The following is a 17448-nucleotide window of genomic DNA, read 5'->3' as shown; positions in this document are numbered from 1 at the left end:
TACAAGAACCAGTAGATTTTGGTTAGCGTACAGTACGGTCCCTTCATCCATATATCCCGATCGAATCAACAACCATTGGTATATCGAGAGTCGCTCAAGATTCGATAACTATGCAATGCATCTTGAAGATCAAATTAGTGACATCGCATGTGCTACTAAGAAACCATTTCTTAAATCACATCAAGTACTCTGGCCAGAGATTTGTCACACTAATATCTCCTCAGATCGCATAGGATATCCACACTCGCAAGTATGTGGTGAATCCTTGACAACAATGCATTGACTCCTATATGTGTCGTAACTGTACCCAATCTCGACACCTGATGACCCCCTCAGAGTCGGTAAACGAGTCAAAGCACAGTACTAGCATATAGAGTCTCCATGATGTTTCAAGTCGTAAGGACTAATGGTGTACAACCAAAACCGCGGACTTTATCCACTCGATAAGTGATAACCACTTGGAAAGTCCGGATAGGGTAGTTCGACTATTCATCCTATGAATATCCATTTGCATGCTTCGAACATCTCCATGTTCCCTACCAATGAAACGTGGTACTCCGCATCGCAAATGCTAGTCTCAAACTCGAGCGATCCTTATCCTTATTATCGGACGGCTCAATCGACTAGGAACGGTTTTAGAATATACAGTGACTATAAGATGTATTTCATGATAGACATCTCCATGTTCTACCACATCTTACATACACTATAGTATATTCAAGGTCTTTATCAAAACAACAATAGTATATCACAATATAACAATATGAAGTAATATAAAGTCATTGCCATAAAAGTGTAAATAATATTAAACAAAAGATTGTTTATACAAAGAGTCAACAAAGCCCATAGCCACACAGTTGGCTCACTGGGCACCCACTCTTACAGTTTACTCTTACTTAATAGGATTAATGATTTGATTATGCTAAATTACTGATTTTGGGTACGGGCTACTACACGGAAATTGTTGTTCCGAGTCACAAGGAGTTGTGAGCCCACAGCTAGCTGTATCCCTGAACCATTGAGGGTCACACAAGTAATGAATTACTAAACCCCGTTGAGATAGTTAAATTTAATGAAAGAGAAGTTGGACTTCTTAAATAAAAGGAGTAAAATTTCCTAAAATGACATAGAGATGGGCATTTTTGGAAATCACTGAATTCGGATTCAGAAAAATTATCTTGACTTCAAAAGATGCAGAAATGGTTTCTGTGCACATTGGTAAAATCAGTTTATCAATCGGAGTCACGATGAATTTTATATTAATTTCTATAATAACAGGCTTGGCTTGTTGGGCTTAAGTTATGGATTGTGGGCCCTAAGCAGTTAGAGTCCTAATACAATTATAACTTAATCTAGTCTAAAAATTATCTATAAATACATGTGTAGTGTTCGAAAATCATAAGCTTTAAGTCTTGCAATTTTTGAATTACACACATATATTTTCAAGAGGATTTTTCGAAAATTCTCTACTCCTTTTTGAGATAATTCAGTCTGTAATTTTTGTGAAAAATTACATTTTGAATTGACAGATCAAATCTGTTTGTTCTCTTCGATAAACATCTGATTGATTTCTAGTGCAATCAATCAGAGAGTTTTAGTTTTCTATTCGTGGACTTAATTCCGGAGGTTGATCGTGATAGTCATCGGTTCCCGGGATTTACAAGAAGAGCAGATTAAATTCTGTTGGAGTCCATAATCAAGCCTTTGCTTGAATAGGTAAAAATATTTAATTATGAATTTATATTTTTACTTGCAAGATTTTAATCGTTAGGATTTCATACCCACGATATGGAATCGTTCCATATCGAAAAATAAAATTTTTAAACTTCCGCTGCTCCGGGTATCACATCCGTGTGATCAGAGAACGCATGTTCCAACAACGCTCGCAACACAAAATTTGTCAATTTTTATGTCCAAACAAGTACTTTTTTTAATATTTACTTTTGAACCTATATCTATACTATTAATAGAGGGAGAGATTTTTTTAATAACTGTTTTTGGTGAAACTTTTTTTTGTTCCAAAAATACCCTTAGCACTCCACTTTCAATTTTTTTAACCGGTCATAACTTTGCTTATAAGTTATATGCAGTTACCTATTTCATTTTTTTAAATTGATAAACTTGATTTTTATCTTCTCAAGAAAAAAATTTCATTCTTCATTTTTTTCACGAGCAGCTATTTTTTATGTACATATATCGTGTGTGTCATTATCGCTAATTTAAATAATGTTTGATGGAGTTTCAGAAAAGTATTTTTCAACTTTTTTTGGCAAAATTTCGTGAAATAGAAACCAATAAATATTTTAAAAGAGTTCCCAGACACTGGCTTATCCCAAGCACTACCTTAAAGTTTCCAGCTGTGTTCAAATTGGCCCTGAGCCTACCCGAGCGCGTCCACATGGCTCGCACAAATCGCACCATCTCAATTCTATTCTTTCAGGCTTAGGGCATAAATTGGGGTTTCTCTTCAATTTTGTGAGATTAGTTAGGTTTCTGTGAATCAATGGATAAATTTGACAAGCATAGAGCTGGGAATAGGTACATCAGTAGCTCTGATAACCCCCATAACAACTACAATGATAGCATCAGACGCGGCGGAGGCGACCCGCCGGGCTACGCCTATCATCAGGAAAATTTTAGAGGTAGCGGCGGAGGACGTGGTGCTTCTGCTCAGAGAAGCGGATTTAGCGGTGGTGGTGATGCGTGGGAAGATCTCAGGCCGTTTGAGAGTTCACCACGACACCCTTTGCCGCATAGTGGTGGTGGTGATGGCGGCCTTGGTGGAGGACTGAGACCAATTGGTGAAAAGGTTGGGGATTTTCCTCCGATGGTTGGTGGTGAGAAAAGTGGTGGAGAATTCCGACCCATGGGGGGCAGCGGTAGAGGATTTAGACCTATTGGAGGTGCTGTTGGAGGAGAATTCCGACCAACTGGGTATGGGGCTGATGGCCTAAGGTTGGGGCCAGTGGGTGGTGGCGGGGGTGAGAGGATTAGACCAATGGGTGCGGCTGATGGCGAAAGGTTACGACCAATGGGTGGGGGTAACGGTGAAAGGTTTCTCCCTATGAGTGGTGGGGGTGACGGTGAAAGGTTCGGAGCAATGGGTGGTGGTGGGCGCGATGATGGCAGGTTTGGATCAATGGTTAGTGGTGGGGTTGATGGCGAAAGATTTCAACAGATGGGTGGTCGTGGTAGGGATGATGTTGGAAAGTTTTGGCCAAGGGGCAGTGATACTAACAGTTTAAGACCAATGGGTGGTGGGGTCAAGGGCGGTGGTGATGAAATGTTTCGATCTGTGGGTATGGAAGATGGAGGATTTAATTTGGACAATAGCCTCTTAACACCACCCTCTCTTTCAGGGCAGAAGCGAGGACATTCTTTTTATGGCAGAGAAAGGTCCCCAGGTACCTGCAATTCAGATTTTAAAGAAAATTATAATTTCTAGGTTAAATTTTTGAGCCTCAGTTGGCTACACGCTTTTACTGATGAACAACAAAATATGTTCTCTAGGATATGGTTGCTAGCATGTCATATGGCTTGCACAGAATGGCAATCAAATAATTAGCTGAACACAGACAGATCAAAATTGGACTTTTGCTGTTTCCATGTACTCCTATTAGGTGTTGAGCCTGCAATGAGTTTTTTATGTTAATTATATCGTTTTATGTTCAGATACCATGGCTGCACTTAGTAGGCTTTGAATTTTTGAGAATTTATTATATGAAGTAATGTTTACATATTTGAACATGGTTTATAATCTCTTTGTTTTGTTTTATAGTTCATTCTCTTTACTAGTTACTTTTCTTTGTTCACATTTGTACACAATTGATAGCTAAATTGTATAAGATGCATTTGTCTGTCTTTTATTATCAGACCAATTTGATGGAGGTAGTTTTGTCAAGCTTTTCGTGGGATCTGTTCCGAGGACAGCTACTGAAGTAGATGTAAGTTTGTTGTATTGACGAATTATAATTTTTTACAAATTCACAACTTTAAACTTGGGCGTGATTTTAAAGAGGTTTGTTGGCTCTGTGATTTGTCCTTTCTATCTGTGTCGTTTATAATCTAATTAGTTTCTTCTACAAGTAGGTCTAATAGTACACCGTAGATGCAGAAAAATAGTGTGATTTATTACTAATTCTTTATAATAGTTGGTTGCTTGATGCACAAGGAGAAAAGACATTTTATCTATAGCATTGCTATTTGTTTTGATCACAAAACGTTTCATATTTGATATTAGAATGCAGTCTTCCACTGTTTAAACTGACCAGATGAAGAAACATATGAATTTTACTTTTTCATGCGATGCGTTTATTTTCAGCTTTGATTAATCTGGTCAATCATTAGCCTTTTTGTGTTTTTATTATATTATTATTTATAGTTTCTTTCATCGAATCATTTTAGATACGACCTTTGTTTGACAAACATGGACGTGTTCTGGAGGTCGCCTTAATCAAGGATAAGAGGACTGGTCAACAACAAGGTATGTGTATTCGCTCAATTTTAATCATTTATAATATTTGTGTGAATATGTCTTTTCAGGTTCGTTGAGAGGCTGAAGGAAGCCACCATAACCTTATGTTTCTCAACAATTGTTTACTCTCCCTATCTTTCCTGCTCAAACTCCGTCATCCGAGGAGGAGGCACAATTAAAGAAATACTATGAATCAAATTATGTATAAGAGGGATTTAGTTTTTGGTTTTATTGCCACTCTCGATTTGTGGCACAGTCTAGGAAGTATTCATTTTGTTTTTCCTAATTCGTGTGAAACAATCTGTTTTATGTTAATAGATATAACAATCTGATGCTAATTCATCATCAAACGGTATTAGATTCCTTGTTTTGAAATTTTAGTAGTTTTCCCACTTGGATTCATGTAGATTGTGCAATTATTTACAAAGAGAATTTAGATTTTGGAAGTTGCTTAGGCAAGTTGGTTGATTTTAGGGTTGTCTTGATTTTGCAATCTGAAGTTTGAGGTTGCAAATAGTTGTTTTATATTGTTGTGTTACCTTTATACCTGTTGGCATTAATATCCCATTTCGGTTGGTTGTATTTTCATGAATGTGATTGATTATTGAGACGTGGTTTGATTTGGGAATGAAAGAAGTGGTTGGCTTGCCTTGATAATTGGTACTCATAGTGATGCTGCTAGGTTGTGACCATTTTTGTGTCCTATTATTGTGGTTTATCCGCAATTTCGGTTGTTTCTCGAAAATGATATAGTTCTTTGTAAAGTAGAAAATACCATGGTGGTGTATGTTTATGCCGAACACTTTTGTTTAGTTTTTGTGGATGGTGCATGCTAAGCATATCCTAATTAGTTTGCATATGGCTGTGACCTGACGAGTAAAGTAATGCTTATCAGAATATCTGCGTTGGAGTTCTGAATTCTGTTGTTGGAAGAGCACGTCTGAAGTATATTTACTTGATAACCAAGTCCACTTTTTCGTGTTAGAGCAATTTTTACCTTTGTCATGCGTTTTGATGATGTTTGAATTATTGATATTCAAGTTTTATGTTTGGATTATTGATATTCCAGTTTTTGGGATTTTGCTGCATGTTTTAACTTCAAATTGTGGATGTTTTTTGTAAAAGTTCAGTTGCTTGTGATGGATTGATTTGATAATAGGATTCTGCCAAGTATTTGCACTAGCTGCTAATTCCAGATTTGGATTTACTGCTTCATTAATTCTGTTGATGCATTTTTATCTCCTAAATACTTTATCTGGAGTGAATACGTTGGCCCTTCAATTTACGTATTTGTCAGTTTGACGCAATGTGAGGTGGTTTAATGAGGATGGAATTATATTGATGTATGGTTGAAGTACTTTAAATTTTCCACTTCTGCATGCCGCTAGATGCATTTATACCATGTTAGTCTCATGATACTGCAAAAATTGGGCACTTAGTCATGTGGTTGTGAGCTTTCGTTTATTCCTTATTCTGGGCAAAGATCCATTTACTTGCTGGAAACATTATGAATGTTAGCGAAATCAAGAAACTTCTAACACTATTCGCAATGCCAGATTACCTACAGATCAGTTCGTGAGTTATTTGTAAGATAAAATGTATATTATTTTAGTCTCTTCTCATGCCACGACTACTTATTGTGAATGTTTAAGTATGGTCAGATATGCATTCTGCATTTCATTAGCAGCATGGTGATGCCGAATCTTGCTCTGTTACTTTCATTTTACTTTTTAAGCCTGCATTTACTCTTCTATTTCCTTTTGGTTTTTCCTTCCAACTTATTGTCTCTTTATCTTTCCAAGGTTATTTAAGAATAGAGAGAAGTTACATTGTCGAAGAGAGTTTTAGGTTCTCCAGTTTTTTTGTATAGTGCACATTTGATGATCATGAAAAGATGTACTTGGTTTTGTGTAACTTTTGGAATGAAGAGACATGATCTTTGTGAATTGGTCTAAAAGTGACTCTATGCCATGTATACAATTCTTTATTTTTAGGTGAATCAAACAAAGGGATTCACTTCTGTGATTCTTGTTAGACTTGAACACTTTGATTCTTCTGCTAGATTGGTGTATGTTCAACTTCTCATCGGCTTTTTATTTTTTGTTTGATGTTTATTTTTGGAAAATAAATAATATTAGGGTCCATTTTCAACTTGTCCTCAGGTGTTTATTTTTTTTATGTTTCAAGTTTATTCATCAAGTTATTTATGTTGTGAATCATTCTTCAGTGGGCTTGTCATTGGACTTGATTTTTCTGTTTTATGGGTTGCCTAACCATAAGGTCATATTGTGCGTCTTTTCCTTGCGGATTATGTGATTGTGGTGTTGGTTCAATGGAAAAGCATACCGAAGCAACCATCATTCCTGTTAGATTCAGTTTACTCTGATGGTGAATGGATTTTCTTTGTTTATGGTTCATGAGATGCACCGGTGATTTTAATTTCTGTTAATTGGATCGGTTTTGATCCAGTAGGCTGGATGTGCATCTGGTGTATTTTGTTTTTGTTTGCTTTTCTTTTGCTGTATTTACTTTATTTTGTTTGGTGAGATTGAATGGAGCTAATTAAGAATGACTGAGTTCAAGAATTTTCTTGTTAATTATTCTACTAGGGAATTATGTATCTTTTTTGGTTCCTATGTCATTCTTTGGATCTACTATGGTTTGATGTAATGTGGAGTGTTTGGTTTCTGATGCGAGGGGCACAAGGTAGGTGTGTTTGGGTTTTTTGACATTCAAAGGATATTTAAATCAACTTCTATGTGCTGACTCTTTTAACTGTGACTCCTTTCAATGTTTGAGGGTATGGGACGTATTGAAATACTGTCCGACATATTTTGATACTGTTTTGCGTATTGTACTTTAGTTTGTTAGTCTTGGTGGCCATTCTACAAGGTGCGGATGTACCATAAGCAGTTTATATTAATGAAAGTGATGGCTGGTAGTGATGTGCACGGATTTACTTGTTGTGGATATTATGTTGGAAGATCTAAATTATTTGTGTTTTGTAGTCTGGTCACTAATTGCACTAAAGGGTTTATGAGTTATGATGTTATAATTCATGATAACATGATAAATTCTCATTTTTGAATAGTAGAGAGCCTTTGATGGTAGAAAGGATTAATTTTACTGCTTGGTGAATTTCTTTTGCTTTTGTTTCCTTGGTTTTCTTGGGCTGTGTCGTGAACCGGGATGAAGCTACAGTATCTCGAGAAATTTGGATGCTGACTTTTGATTAATGCAGGATGCTGTTTCATCAAATATGCTTCTTCTGAAGAGGCTGATAGAGCCATCAGAGCTTTGCATAACCAGTATATTTTGCCAGGGGTATGTTCTTGTGCTCAGTTCTTTGTCCTGACATTGGATCCACTCACGTTTATTTTATTCATGATTTATACAGGGATTGGGTCCAATACAAGTCAGATACGCGGACGGAGAGCGAGAGCGTCTTGGTACTTACTGATGGTTCTTTATATTTTTACTTGTTAATAATTATTAATTCTTACATATTGTTTCAAAATTTTCTTCTGTCCCTTGACACTAGCTTCCAATAGTTACAGATATCATACATTTATGTTTCTTAAAATCGGTGAATTTGATTGTTATCATTTTATGGCCCTTTTGGCATTTTTGCAGGTGCAACTGAGTTCAAGTTATTTGTTGGGTCATTGAACAAAAATTCTACCGAAAAGGAAGTTGAAGAAGTACGTTCTGTAGTTCAGAGCTTGGTTTATCTTCTTTATTTTGAAAGATAACCTTGTATTTTCGTCCTTCATTGGTAATGAGAATGCTTTATGTTCTAAGGACATTGGGATGGAACTCCCAACCCCCGCTCACCAAACCTTTCACCCCCTCAACTTTATTCTGGACGTAGGCTGGTAGGAGGTTCGGATATTAGAATTTGTCCGATCCACAGTTTTAAGTCTGTAAATATTGCATTTCATTCATCAGTGGCTTACTGCTTGATAGAGTTTCTGATGATATTACTTTGAATGTCATTTCGGTTCATCTTCACATTAACTAAGGAAAATTCGAATGAATTGTCACTGATTTTTCATTTCAGATTTTTCTCCCTTATGGTAGAGTTGAAGATGTCTATCTTATGCGTGATGAGATGAAGCAGAGCCGTGGTATGTTCCCCTGTTCGTCCGGAGTCTCTTTCACACTAAATTTTTGAAAGCCAGCCCCCTCTGATATCAGTTAATTTTTGTAGATAATCTGGAATATGAACTCTGAATTGGAGTTTGTGGGGGCAAAAGTAAAACTTATTTTGTTGTCTATATGGTCATGTGGTGCTGGGTCAAATGCATGACTTCTAATAATTGCTGGCAGTGTCATTTCACAGTTGAAATTTGTTGTTTTGTGTTTCTGATAATTCGTTATACTTTTTGAAGGATGTGGATTTGTCAAATACTCTCAAAGAGAGATGGCACAGGCAGCCATAAATGCTCTTAATGGAACATACACTATGAGAGTAAGTTCTGTACATGTTCGTGATCTTGGATTGCATTCAATCACTGTTTGTACAGTCCATTCAAGTGCCATTTGGTTTCATTTTACAGGGATGCGAGCAACCATTAAATGTAAGGTTTGCTGACCCTAAAAGGCCTAGACCTGGGGAGTCAAGGTATCCTTTTTAGATAATTAATACTTTAGTAGTTCTTATTATTTATTTTTACCCAATTTTCTTGCAGCGTTATTATTCTAGTAACGGATTCATGTATGCTTAAGAAACTTTCTGCTATCAAGTACATTTGTGTCAAATTTAGGTTTGATAGTTTACTCAACATTGCATTTTCATCTCAAATTTGTTGTTTCTGGATGTTCGTTTAAAAACTTATTGTCTATCCTTAGTTATGTTTCATGTTTATTATCATAAAGTTCAACTTTATACTTTACAGAGGTGCTACTGCTTTCAGTGGTATTGGTTTTGGGCCTCGTTTTCCTGCTCCAGGGATCGGGTACCTTTCTTGTCAACTTGTTCGCAATTTACCAACTTTTACTTCCAATCTCCTTGAGTTCACCTTTTACTTTTATACACCTTAGCAGATCAGCACCAGACAGTAGTGAGTCTCTCCGTGTCCATATTCCTCCTAATTCCTGGCCTCCAGGAAGCAGCATAGGACCACCTTCTACTCGTGGCATGCATGGGTTTGGTAAACAGTTACCTGCTAGATCTGGGGATGTGGCAGTCTCTTCCTCTCCAGTAAGAGCATTACCTTATCTCTACCGATACCATTCTCCATTTTACATTGTCTTAATGCAATCTTTTTGCATGTCAATGTTTTACATTGTTTTTATTGCATTACTTTCATTTTTTTTTTATTTCATTTTTACAGTTCTGCTGTTATATGTACTCAACACCACTATAAAGATAATACCGTTAGAACTTTTCACCCAGACAATTTATAACCAACCCTTCATATTGGGATGCCTTTGTTTTGTGAATGGTATATTGCTCTAGGTGTCGCGTGGTTGTGTCACATTAGTTAACTTTTGTTTGCCAGTGTGAGAGAACATTGGAACTATATGATTTTTTCTCCTCTGTCCAAGTTACTATTTGTATGTTAATTATTTTGTTTGCACAACTCCCTAGGGTCCTATTGGAGGCCTTCCTGGAAATTCCAATGGCTCTGGACCTGTAGTATCTGCTCCTATTGAACAGGTTAGGTAGTGCAGAATGCAGACAACTATCATATCCTAAAAAAATGATTTTCTCTCCTTTGCGATCGAGTTTGATTTCGAATATATAGCAAATTGCTGCCACAAGTTCCATTTATTCGACTTACACTGGCTGTGCAGAAATTGTTCAAGTCACCGGCGCATTTGCCATCTTCTTTGCAGTCAATACCTCCAAATATACCTTCTGCCATCCCCCAGAGTTTGCAAGGATCAAAAATGCAACTTGGTCTGGTCCGGATGCTTCACACTGCAGGTGAAAGTCCTGCAAATCAGGACCCATTATCACGACATTTGCATGGATTTATTGGGCAGCCACATATTCCTCAGCCTCAAGGACAGCATCATGCATCATTGACTCCAGGACATACACCTGGCTCGGCAAATCAACAACATCCCGTGCAGCAATTTCAATCTGTCGGTCAAGCACCATCACATTTGGCTCAAATGCTATCACAACAGAAACAAACACTACAGGCTTCCTTTCAGTCATCACAACAGGCCTTTAACCAATTGCAACATCAAGTGCAGCAGCTACAGCCGCCAACTCAGAATTTAAATGCCCATCAAGCTCAACAAACTATTAAGCAGCAGGTATCAATAATGACTTGAAATTACAGCTATATCCTCTGTTGTGTCTCACAAAAAAATTATTTCTGGTGTTTTTCTCCACAAAATCTGCTGGCGGTTCTTTTGGTGATGTATTGACCTACTCAATTTTTAAGGTGGTTGCCATCCAAATCAAGTTCAATTCTGGTTGCAGTAATATGAAATTTTATAATATTCCTTTTCATTAGCCTTAATATAGGTTGTTAGATGAGGTTTTTTGCTAATAAACTTGGTGGGAGCCATTTTTTATTATATAGTTGATTTCAATGCTGCCCTACTTTTTTTCCTCCCTAAATTGAGTCATAATCATAACAATATGCTTTTGTTCGTCTAGTCTCCTTGGGCTGCAATGGCATCACAGGCTGTTGCCAATACCCCTAGTGTGCAGCAGGCAGGAGATGCAGCTCCTGCTACTACTGTTGCATTTTCCGTACCTGCTACGGATCCAGCTATGGGTAATGTTAATTCTAGTTGGACGGAGCATACTTCCCCTGACGGATACAAGTATTACTACAACAGCTCAACTGGTGAAAGCAAGGTATGGGACCAGTGTTCATCTTTGTTTTTTCACGAGAGTTGCCTTATTATTTTCATTTGGCTGTGGCAGTGGGAAAAACCTGAAGAGTTAGCGAGGTATGAGCAGTCACAGCAACATAATAAGTCATATGGCCAACATTCCCAAATGCAGTCTCAGACACAAGGACCATCCATGCAGCAATTTCAACAGAAGCAAGTACTTCAAGGTCAACATCAAGCACAGCTACAAAACCAGATCCAACCATTGCAGCACTCTTCTCAATTATCTTCAGTCAGTTTTTTTGATGTACTTTCCATTACAATTTTGGAGGTTTAAGTACACAATTTTTATCCTAAATAAATTTTTTAAAATTACAGCACCAGGGTCAGGGAGTTTCAGCTAAACAAACTTCCAAGGTAATTTTGTGGTTCGCGTATCACAATTATGTGTTCGTTTCAAGAGTTTTATTTTACTCTACTCCATCACTTTATCTATGTTCAGGCCTTTGTTTGTCATTTGGGTTAAATTAGTTGTCAGCTTTAGACCTCCTGGATGCTGCATCTGTCTATTGATCAACGATGAAAAAAATGTCATTCGGCTAAATTATATTACCATCAATATTCTTGCCTCATTCATATATTGTTTTCCATCCATTATTTACCATGGTAGGTATCATGTTGATTCTGAGTGAAATTATTTACTATTTTTCCTTGGCATCACGAATTTTTCTCTATATATGTTGGCATCTGAATTTTTTCAAAAAAATAAAGTTATTATTGTTGATGTTTCACACTTTTAAGATCAATTATATAAGATGGTAATTTTTGCTTGAGAGCTTTATTTCGATTTTCTTCAAAATAATGATTGATTCCTTGGAATATCAGGAACATGGTTATGCTCAAACACCTATAAGCGCTGGTACAGGGAATGATCCAATACGCTATCAGCAGGTTAGAGTAAAGAAATGGCTATCCATCTATCTTCATATTCTTTTGCATAATTGTCTAGTTGAATGAAAACTGTTCTCATTGCAGCACATTCAGGTTTCTCAAGAGTGGATGTGGAAGAATAAGCCTTCAGGTTTCTGCATTTCCAAAGCTCTTATTGTGTCAATAGGGGGCGTCAGTCATGTTAGAAAGACGACGTCATTAGACGAATGGCTCACGACCACCTTTAAATCCGTGTTTTTTTTCCCATCTTTAATCAAATGAAATTAAAGGAAACATCTGATTCTGTTTGACCCCTTCGGACCCTGCGTTTTATTTGTTTTGTTCGTTTTTCTGCAACACATTATATATTAACGTTGGTTTATCCTTAGGAACCTGAAGCAGATAAAAAAAACTGGAAGTGCATGTTGCATTCCGTGGGGATCCAACGTCCACATTTAAAACCAGAGACAGGGCAGGAAATCGAATGTGGTCGCTTTAGTCTCCAAACATGAAAGGAGAGCAATACTCATGGTCGAGCAACATTTTTTTTCCTGGGGCTGCAACCCCAGTTATAAAGTGCTCACGAGCCCGTTACATAATATAGATCTGATATTTAACCCTCGTCATTTGTGATTGTTTTGTGCCTGTGCTGCAAGAGTATCAAGCTTCAACCTCTTTTTTCATCTTTACTTGTCTTCGATGCCCTATCCTCTGTGGGTTATAAACGGCAGTAATATTGTTGTATATTATTAGTGAAACTCGATGGATTGTGTAGAGCGCCGAGTCAACCTATGATTTGCTATCAAATAAGGTGGGTTCCCCTTGCTAGATTGCCTGACTTTTGTGGAACTTGCGAGTGATATAACTGGATGCTGAACGTTGCGTAAGTTTTATCTTCAAAATTCCTACTAAAAGTTATAATTGAATGCTTGTTTAACACACGTATTCACCATTAGTTTGTGTGGGTATATATTTTAATTTTAACTTAAAAAACGTCATAAATTTAAAGAATTATTGCTTGGAGATTAGATTTTGAATTATCGCTAGAATCCACACCCTGGATATACATGAACGGAGCCAATTGATGTTTTTGCAGACCTCTGGCCTAGGTTGCCTAATGTTTGCCGGAGGGGCTGTGTACTTTATGGAGTGGACCTCAAATGGCCCCTAAGTGATAGAAGTAGGGGTGAGAACCGAAATCCCGGGAACTCAGAAACTCGGTCTAGTTGGCCCTGTAAAATCATTCCGATAGGACCATCCTCTTTAGGTCGGTCTGGTTAAGCTCGGTCGTTAACTGGATGTGATTTTTAGTTTTATCCATCGGCGGTTACCCTGGACTGGCCGGCTTCCTGGGGGCATCTTGGTGTCACCGGGAAAATCATTCGTAATCAACGTAAAAGAACAAACTTAGAAGCAATTAGTCGCTAACATTTAAGGAGAATCGGAGATGTTCAGTGTTCGAGTTGGTGGAGTAGGTAAGTTTTTAACAAATGGTCAAGAGTTTCATTCTTCATATCAACACTTTTTTGGACGGGTCTATCGTACATGATTTGTTTAGTGTGGTTTACTTCAAATAATCTGCAGGCTATTAAATTAATTCGAGGGTTTATCCAAAGCGTACTAAATTAATCTTGTTCTTATTTCGTTTTCAATAAAATATCTTCTTACCTCTTGATGTAACTTAAATAAGAATTTAATATTAATTGATCACAAATTCTTGTAAAAGAAATACGAATAAAAAAAATTATTTTAACCGTGTTTGGAACCATAGAATTTAGTGGGATTTGAAATTGAAAATACTATAAGAAAATATTATATTTATAAATAAAATAATCCAACATCCTACATACGAAATTCTCGATATCCAAAATGGATTATTCTCTTCTTTTTTTTAATTTAGTTATTCAAAATTCCCTCGACAGAAGAAAGAGAAAAAAAAAACAAATAAATTTTGGAATAAGAGGATGCATAGCACAGTTTTGCCTTTAATTGGCTGGAGGGCCCCTCATTCTCAACGCAAGCTAGCTCTCAATTGTGTTTAGTGAGATTGTTATTTGATGAGATTTCATTTAATTAAGTAAAATTTTTATAAATTTGGAAAGATTTTCAAGAATTTAATGGGATTTGAGTTATAAAACAATAAAATTATTTTTATTAATAAGTTTATATATCTAACAAATAAATATTAACTCTTTTTCTAAAAATCTTACAAAATATTATTTATCCAAAATCTATACTATCAAATTCCAAATTACATTTGATTTCAAAAAAATAAAAATAAAAATTTAAAATTACATTTTAAAATTTTGCCACCCCAAAATGAAATTCCAATTTTGCGGATTTAAAATCTAAATCCGAATCCAAATCTATCAATTTCAAATTTTATTATTATTTTTTTGGGGTATTTTGTGTATATTTAGTTAAAAGTGAATAGAGTGAAAAAAAAAAAAGAAAAAAAAACAATTTTACTTTGAAATATCTAGTTGATCAATACAGGGGTAATGTGGATGCTACCCTACCCATGGGCAGCGTGGAGATATTTTATTGGCCAAATGGCCTTGGTCCTACATAAATCATGTAAGGTTCATATCATTTGGGCCAATAAAGGTGTGACTACCTGTGTGCAACATCGACTTTTTCCAATACATGATAATATTATGCAAATGTTGTACTACGTGCGTTCGACCCTGTCAAAAGGGGTATACCCTAAGCCATTTTTTTTTACACTTGTCCCACTCTGAATTTATTTTATAATTTATTTATTCTTTTATTTTTTACCCTCATTTGACCACCGTAATTTTCTAAAAATTAATCCGATACCCATTTTCAATTATAAAATTAAATAATACAAATATATCTGTAAATTAAATTTTTTTTATAATCTTTGTAACTAGTTGGAAATTTTTCACTTTGTTATTAATTTCTTGTTTTACAGAAAACATCATATGTTTAATATTATATTTTTGGTTTATATAGTAAAAAATTTCAATTCGCTTACGATTAAGATCAGTGTTATAAAAAGCGCAAAAAAACGCCGCTTAAGTGCAATTAAGCGTGAAGCGTGAGCAAAAAGCTATGCTTTGGACAAAAGCGTGAAAAAGCGGTCAACTCTTTAGTTAACCATATTAAGCGTAAAAAAACATGAAAAAGTGAAAAACATGAAAAAAATAAATTTTTAAAAATAATATTTAATTTAAAATTTTATTTTTTAAATATTTTTAACTTTAAAATTTTATTTTAAATGATAAATATAATATATATTTTTTTTACAAATAAAACATTTAAATGCATCAAAATTAAATTTGCTTCGTACATTTTCTTTCTTTGCGACTGAGAGATAAAACCTGACCTAACACAAACATTTTACTCCAGATAATTTGTTATTTTCAGAATTACGTTTTTCATAACTTAAAAATTTATGTATTTATTCTTAAAATCTTTAAGTTTATATATTGTTTATTCTATTAATTAACTTAATATAATTAAAATTATACACCTTCAAAAAAAATAATTAAAATTATACAAAAAATGAAAAACAATTTTTCACGCTTAAACTTGTTCTAAACTCGCTTAAGCTTTTAAAGCTTAGAAGTTTGACCGTGACGCTTCGTCACGCTTTACGCTTTTTAGAACCTTGATTAAGACTAATAATATTATAAATATATTGGAAAATTGAGATACTGAACTATAAACTAATATTTAATTTTTTCTAAGATGAATTCATAATTTAATGATCTACGTTAAACAAATTAATCATTGATTTATACTTTCATTAAACTATTAACATGTAAAAAAAAATTTATCAAAAATAAACATGAACTAACCGAAAAGTAGTAGCATGCACAATTTTATGTTTTTTTAAAAAAATATTTATGAATATTTGAATATCAACCAATTTAAAATTTAAGATGCATAGTTTGTAGCTTATGAAAATATCTTATAAAACATCGAAAATACTTAAACTTCTCATTAAAAAAAAGTGTAAATTGTTGTCAAAATTGAAAACAAGAGTTCAAGTGGGTGAAACCGTGAAATAATAATAAATAAACAAATGAATAAAAAATTATGAAATAAATTAAAAGGTGAGACACATGTCAAAACATAAATGCCTTAGGACATTGCCCTTATGCCAACGTCCAACTAGCCAGCTAGGGTAGCCTAGTACCCAATTCAACATAAACTATATCCAATGTAAAGTATTTGTAATTCTTGACAATTCAATTTCATTTTTTTTATATATTTAAATAAATATATATTTTCCCGTTTTCAAAAAATATATATATGAGATTCAATATATATATATATAGAGTAATTTTCATCTGCCCAACCATTCCTGCCCAACTCGTCCCTGACCACTAAAACCCACTACCGGGTTTTAGTTGTTTTTTTTTAAAAAAATTTTGTATCACTAAAACCCACTACCGGGTTTTAATTGTCGGAAACGAGTTGAGTATCATTGGTTGGGCAGCTGAAAATTTCTATATATATATCTATATGAGTTTTGCTATGCTGTCCACCTCCCGTGCCCATCTCCATGCCCACCTATGAGGTGGCAATCATCCAATGGATGAGATGAATCATATACAAATGGTTCATTCAATGGATGAGTGTCATCTCATAGGTGGGTATGGAGGTGGGCACGAAAGATGAACAACATAGCAAAACTATCTGAGTTATATAAATGGTGGGCACAAAGGTTAGCACGGTTGGTGGGCAGCATAGCAAAACCCTCTCTATATATATTGTTTTATATATATGTGTATATATTTCCCCGGTACTTTAACATATCAGAATGTATGCAGGACCATACATATTATTGCAATAATATATCGACTTGAATGAGCTAATTAATATTTGCAAATTTTATAAGATGGGGCAAGGCCCCTACTCACTTGTCGCATTTCAGATCTAACCCAGACTTAAAGTTTCACAGCTTGTAATAAATTTTTTTTTAAAAAAACCCCGTGAATTTTCTGTTAATTCATAAGGATTAATTATTTATGGAACACAAGTAAATAAATTTTTAATATATTACCAATTTATTGTTTATAAATACCATTTTTGTGGAGAAAAATTATGTTCTTCATATCATATGGTACATATATGCATTAGGTGTGGTGACCATATGTTCGTCACTTCGTCTGGTGCCATCAAAATCACAAAAAGGTAAAATAAAGAGTCTGAGTTATATTAGATTGGTCCCCGCCTTCAAAAAAAAGATTGGTCCCCTGGTGCAAATTTAG

The 17448-nt window shown here is 35.2% G+C and overlaps 1 protein-coding gene across 3 annotated transcripts; it reads left to right on the top strand.

Moving 5' to 3' along the window:
• Positions 1–2349: 2349 nt before the first annotated feature.
• Positions 2350–13102, top strand: LOC140894765 (flowering time control protein FCA-like). 3 transcript variants are annotated; one of them, XM_073303379.1, is made up of 19 exons: positions 2350–3404; positions 3874–3944; positions 4405–4483; positions 7716–7798; positions 7872–7923; positions 8108–8175; positions 8535–8601; positions 8866–8945; positions 9034–9098; positions 9373–9432; positions 9518–9677; positions 10068–10136; positions 10316–10744; positions 11094–11297; positions 11367–11567; positions 11654–11692; positions 12161–12226; positions 12311–12356; positions 12595–13102. In XM_073303379.1, exons 1-19 carry the CDS (start codon positions 2504–2506, stop codon positions 12600–12602), a joined length of 2748 nt encoding a protein of 915 aa, XP_073159480.1. In that variant the 5' UTR covers positions 2350–2503; the 3' UTR covers positions 12603–13102. The 3 variants fall into 3 exon arrangements, with proteins under 3 accessions (XP_073159480.1, XP_073159479.1, XP_073159478.1); XM_073303378.1 differs by having other exon boundaries at positions 9521–9677; positions 10274–10744; positions 12595–13101; XM_073303377.1 differs by having other exon boundaries at positions 10274–10744; positions 12595–13101.
• Positions 13103–17448: the final 4346 nt, after the last annotated feature.

This window comes from Henckelia pumila, chromosome 4, assembly GCF_033568475.1.
Source record: "Henckelia pumila isolate YLH828 chromosome 4, ASM3356847v2, whole genome shotgun sequence".
In the NCBI taxonomy this organism is placed as follows: domain Eukaryota; kingdom Viridiplantae; phylum Streptophyta; class Magnoliopsida; order Lamiales; family Gesneriaceae; genus Henckelia; species Henckelia pumila.
Note: the sequence above shows the minus strand (reverse complement) of the source record. Positions and strands in the feature narration are given on the sequence as shown.

What these genes read in the sequence shown, in the direction of transcription:
- LOC140894765 (XM_073303377.1), top strand. Translation starts at nt 2,504, where the DNA reads ATGGATAAATTTGACAAGCATAGAGCTGGGAATAGGTACATCAGTAGC. An exon ending in TATCTGCTCCTATTGAACAG is followed by an intron (nt 10,137 to 10,273) that starts GTTAGGTAGTGC and finishes CTGGCTGTGCAG; the next exon opens with AAATTGTTCAAGTCACCGGC. An exon ending in ACTCTTCTCAATTATCTTCA is followed by an intron (nt 11,568 to 11,653) that starts GTCAGTTTTTTT and finishes TTAAAATTACAG; the next exon opens with CACCAGGGTCAGGGAGTTTC.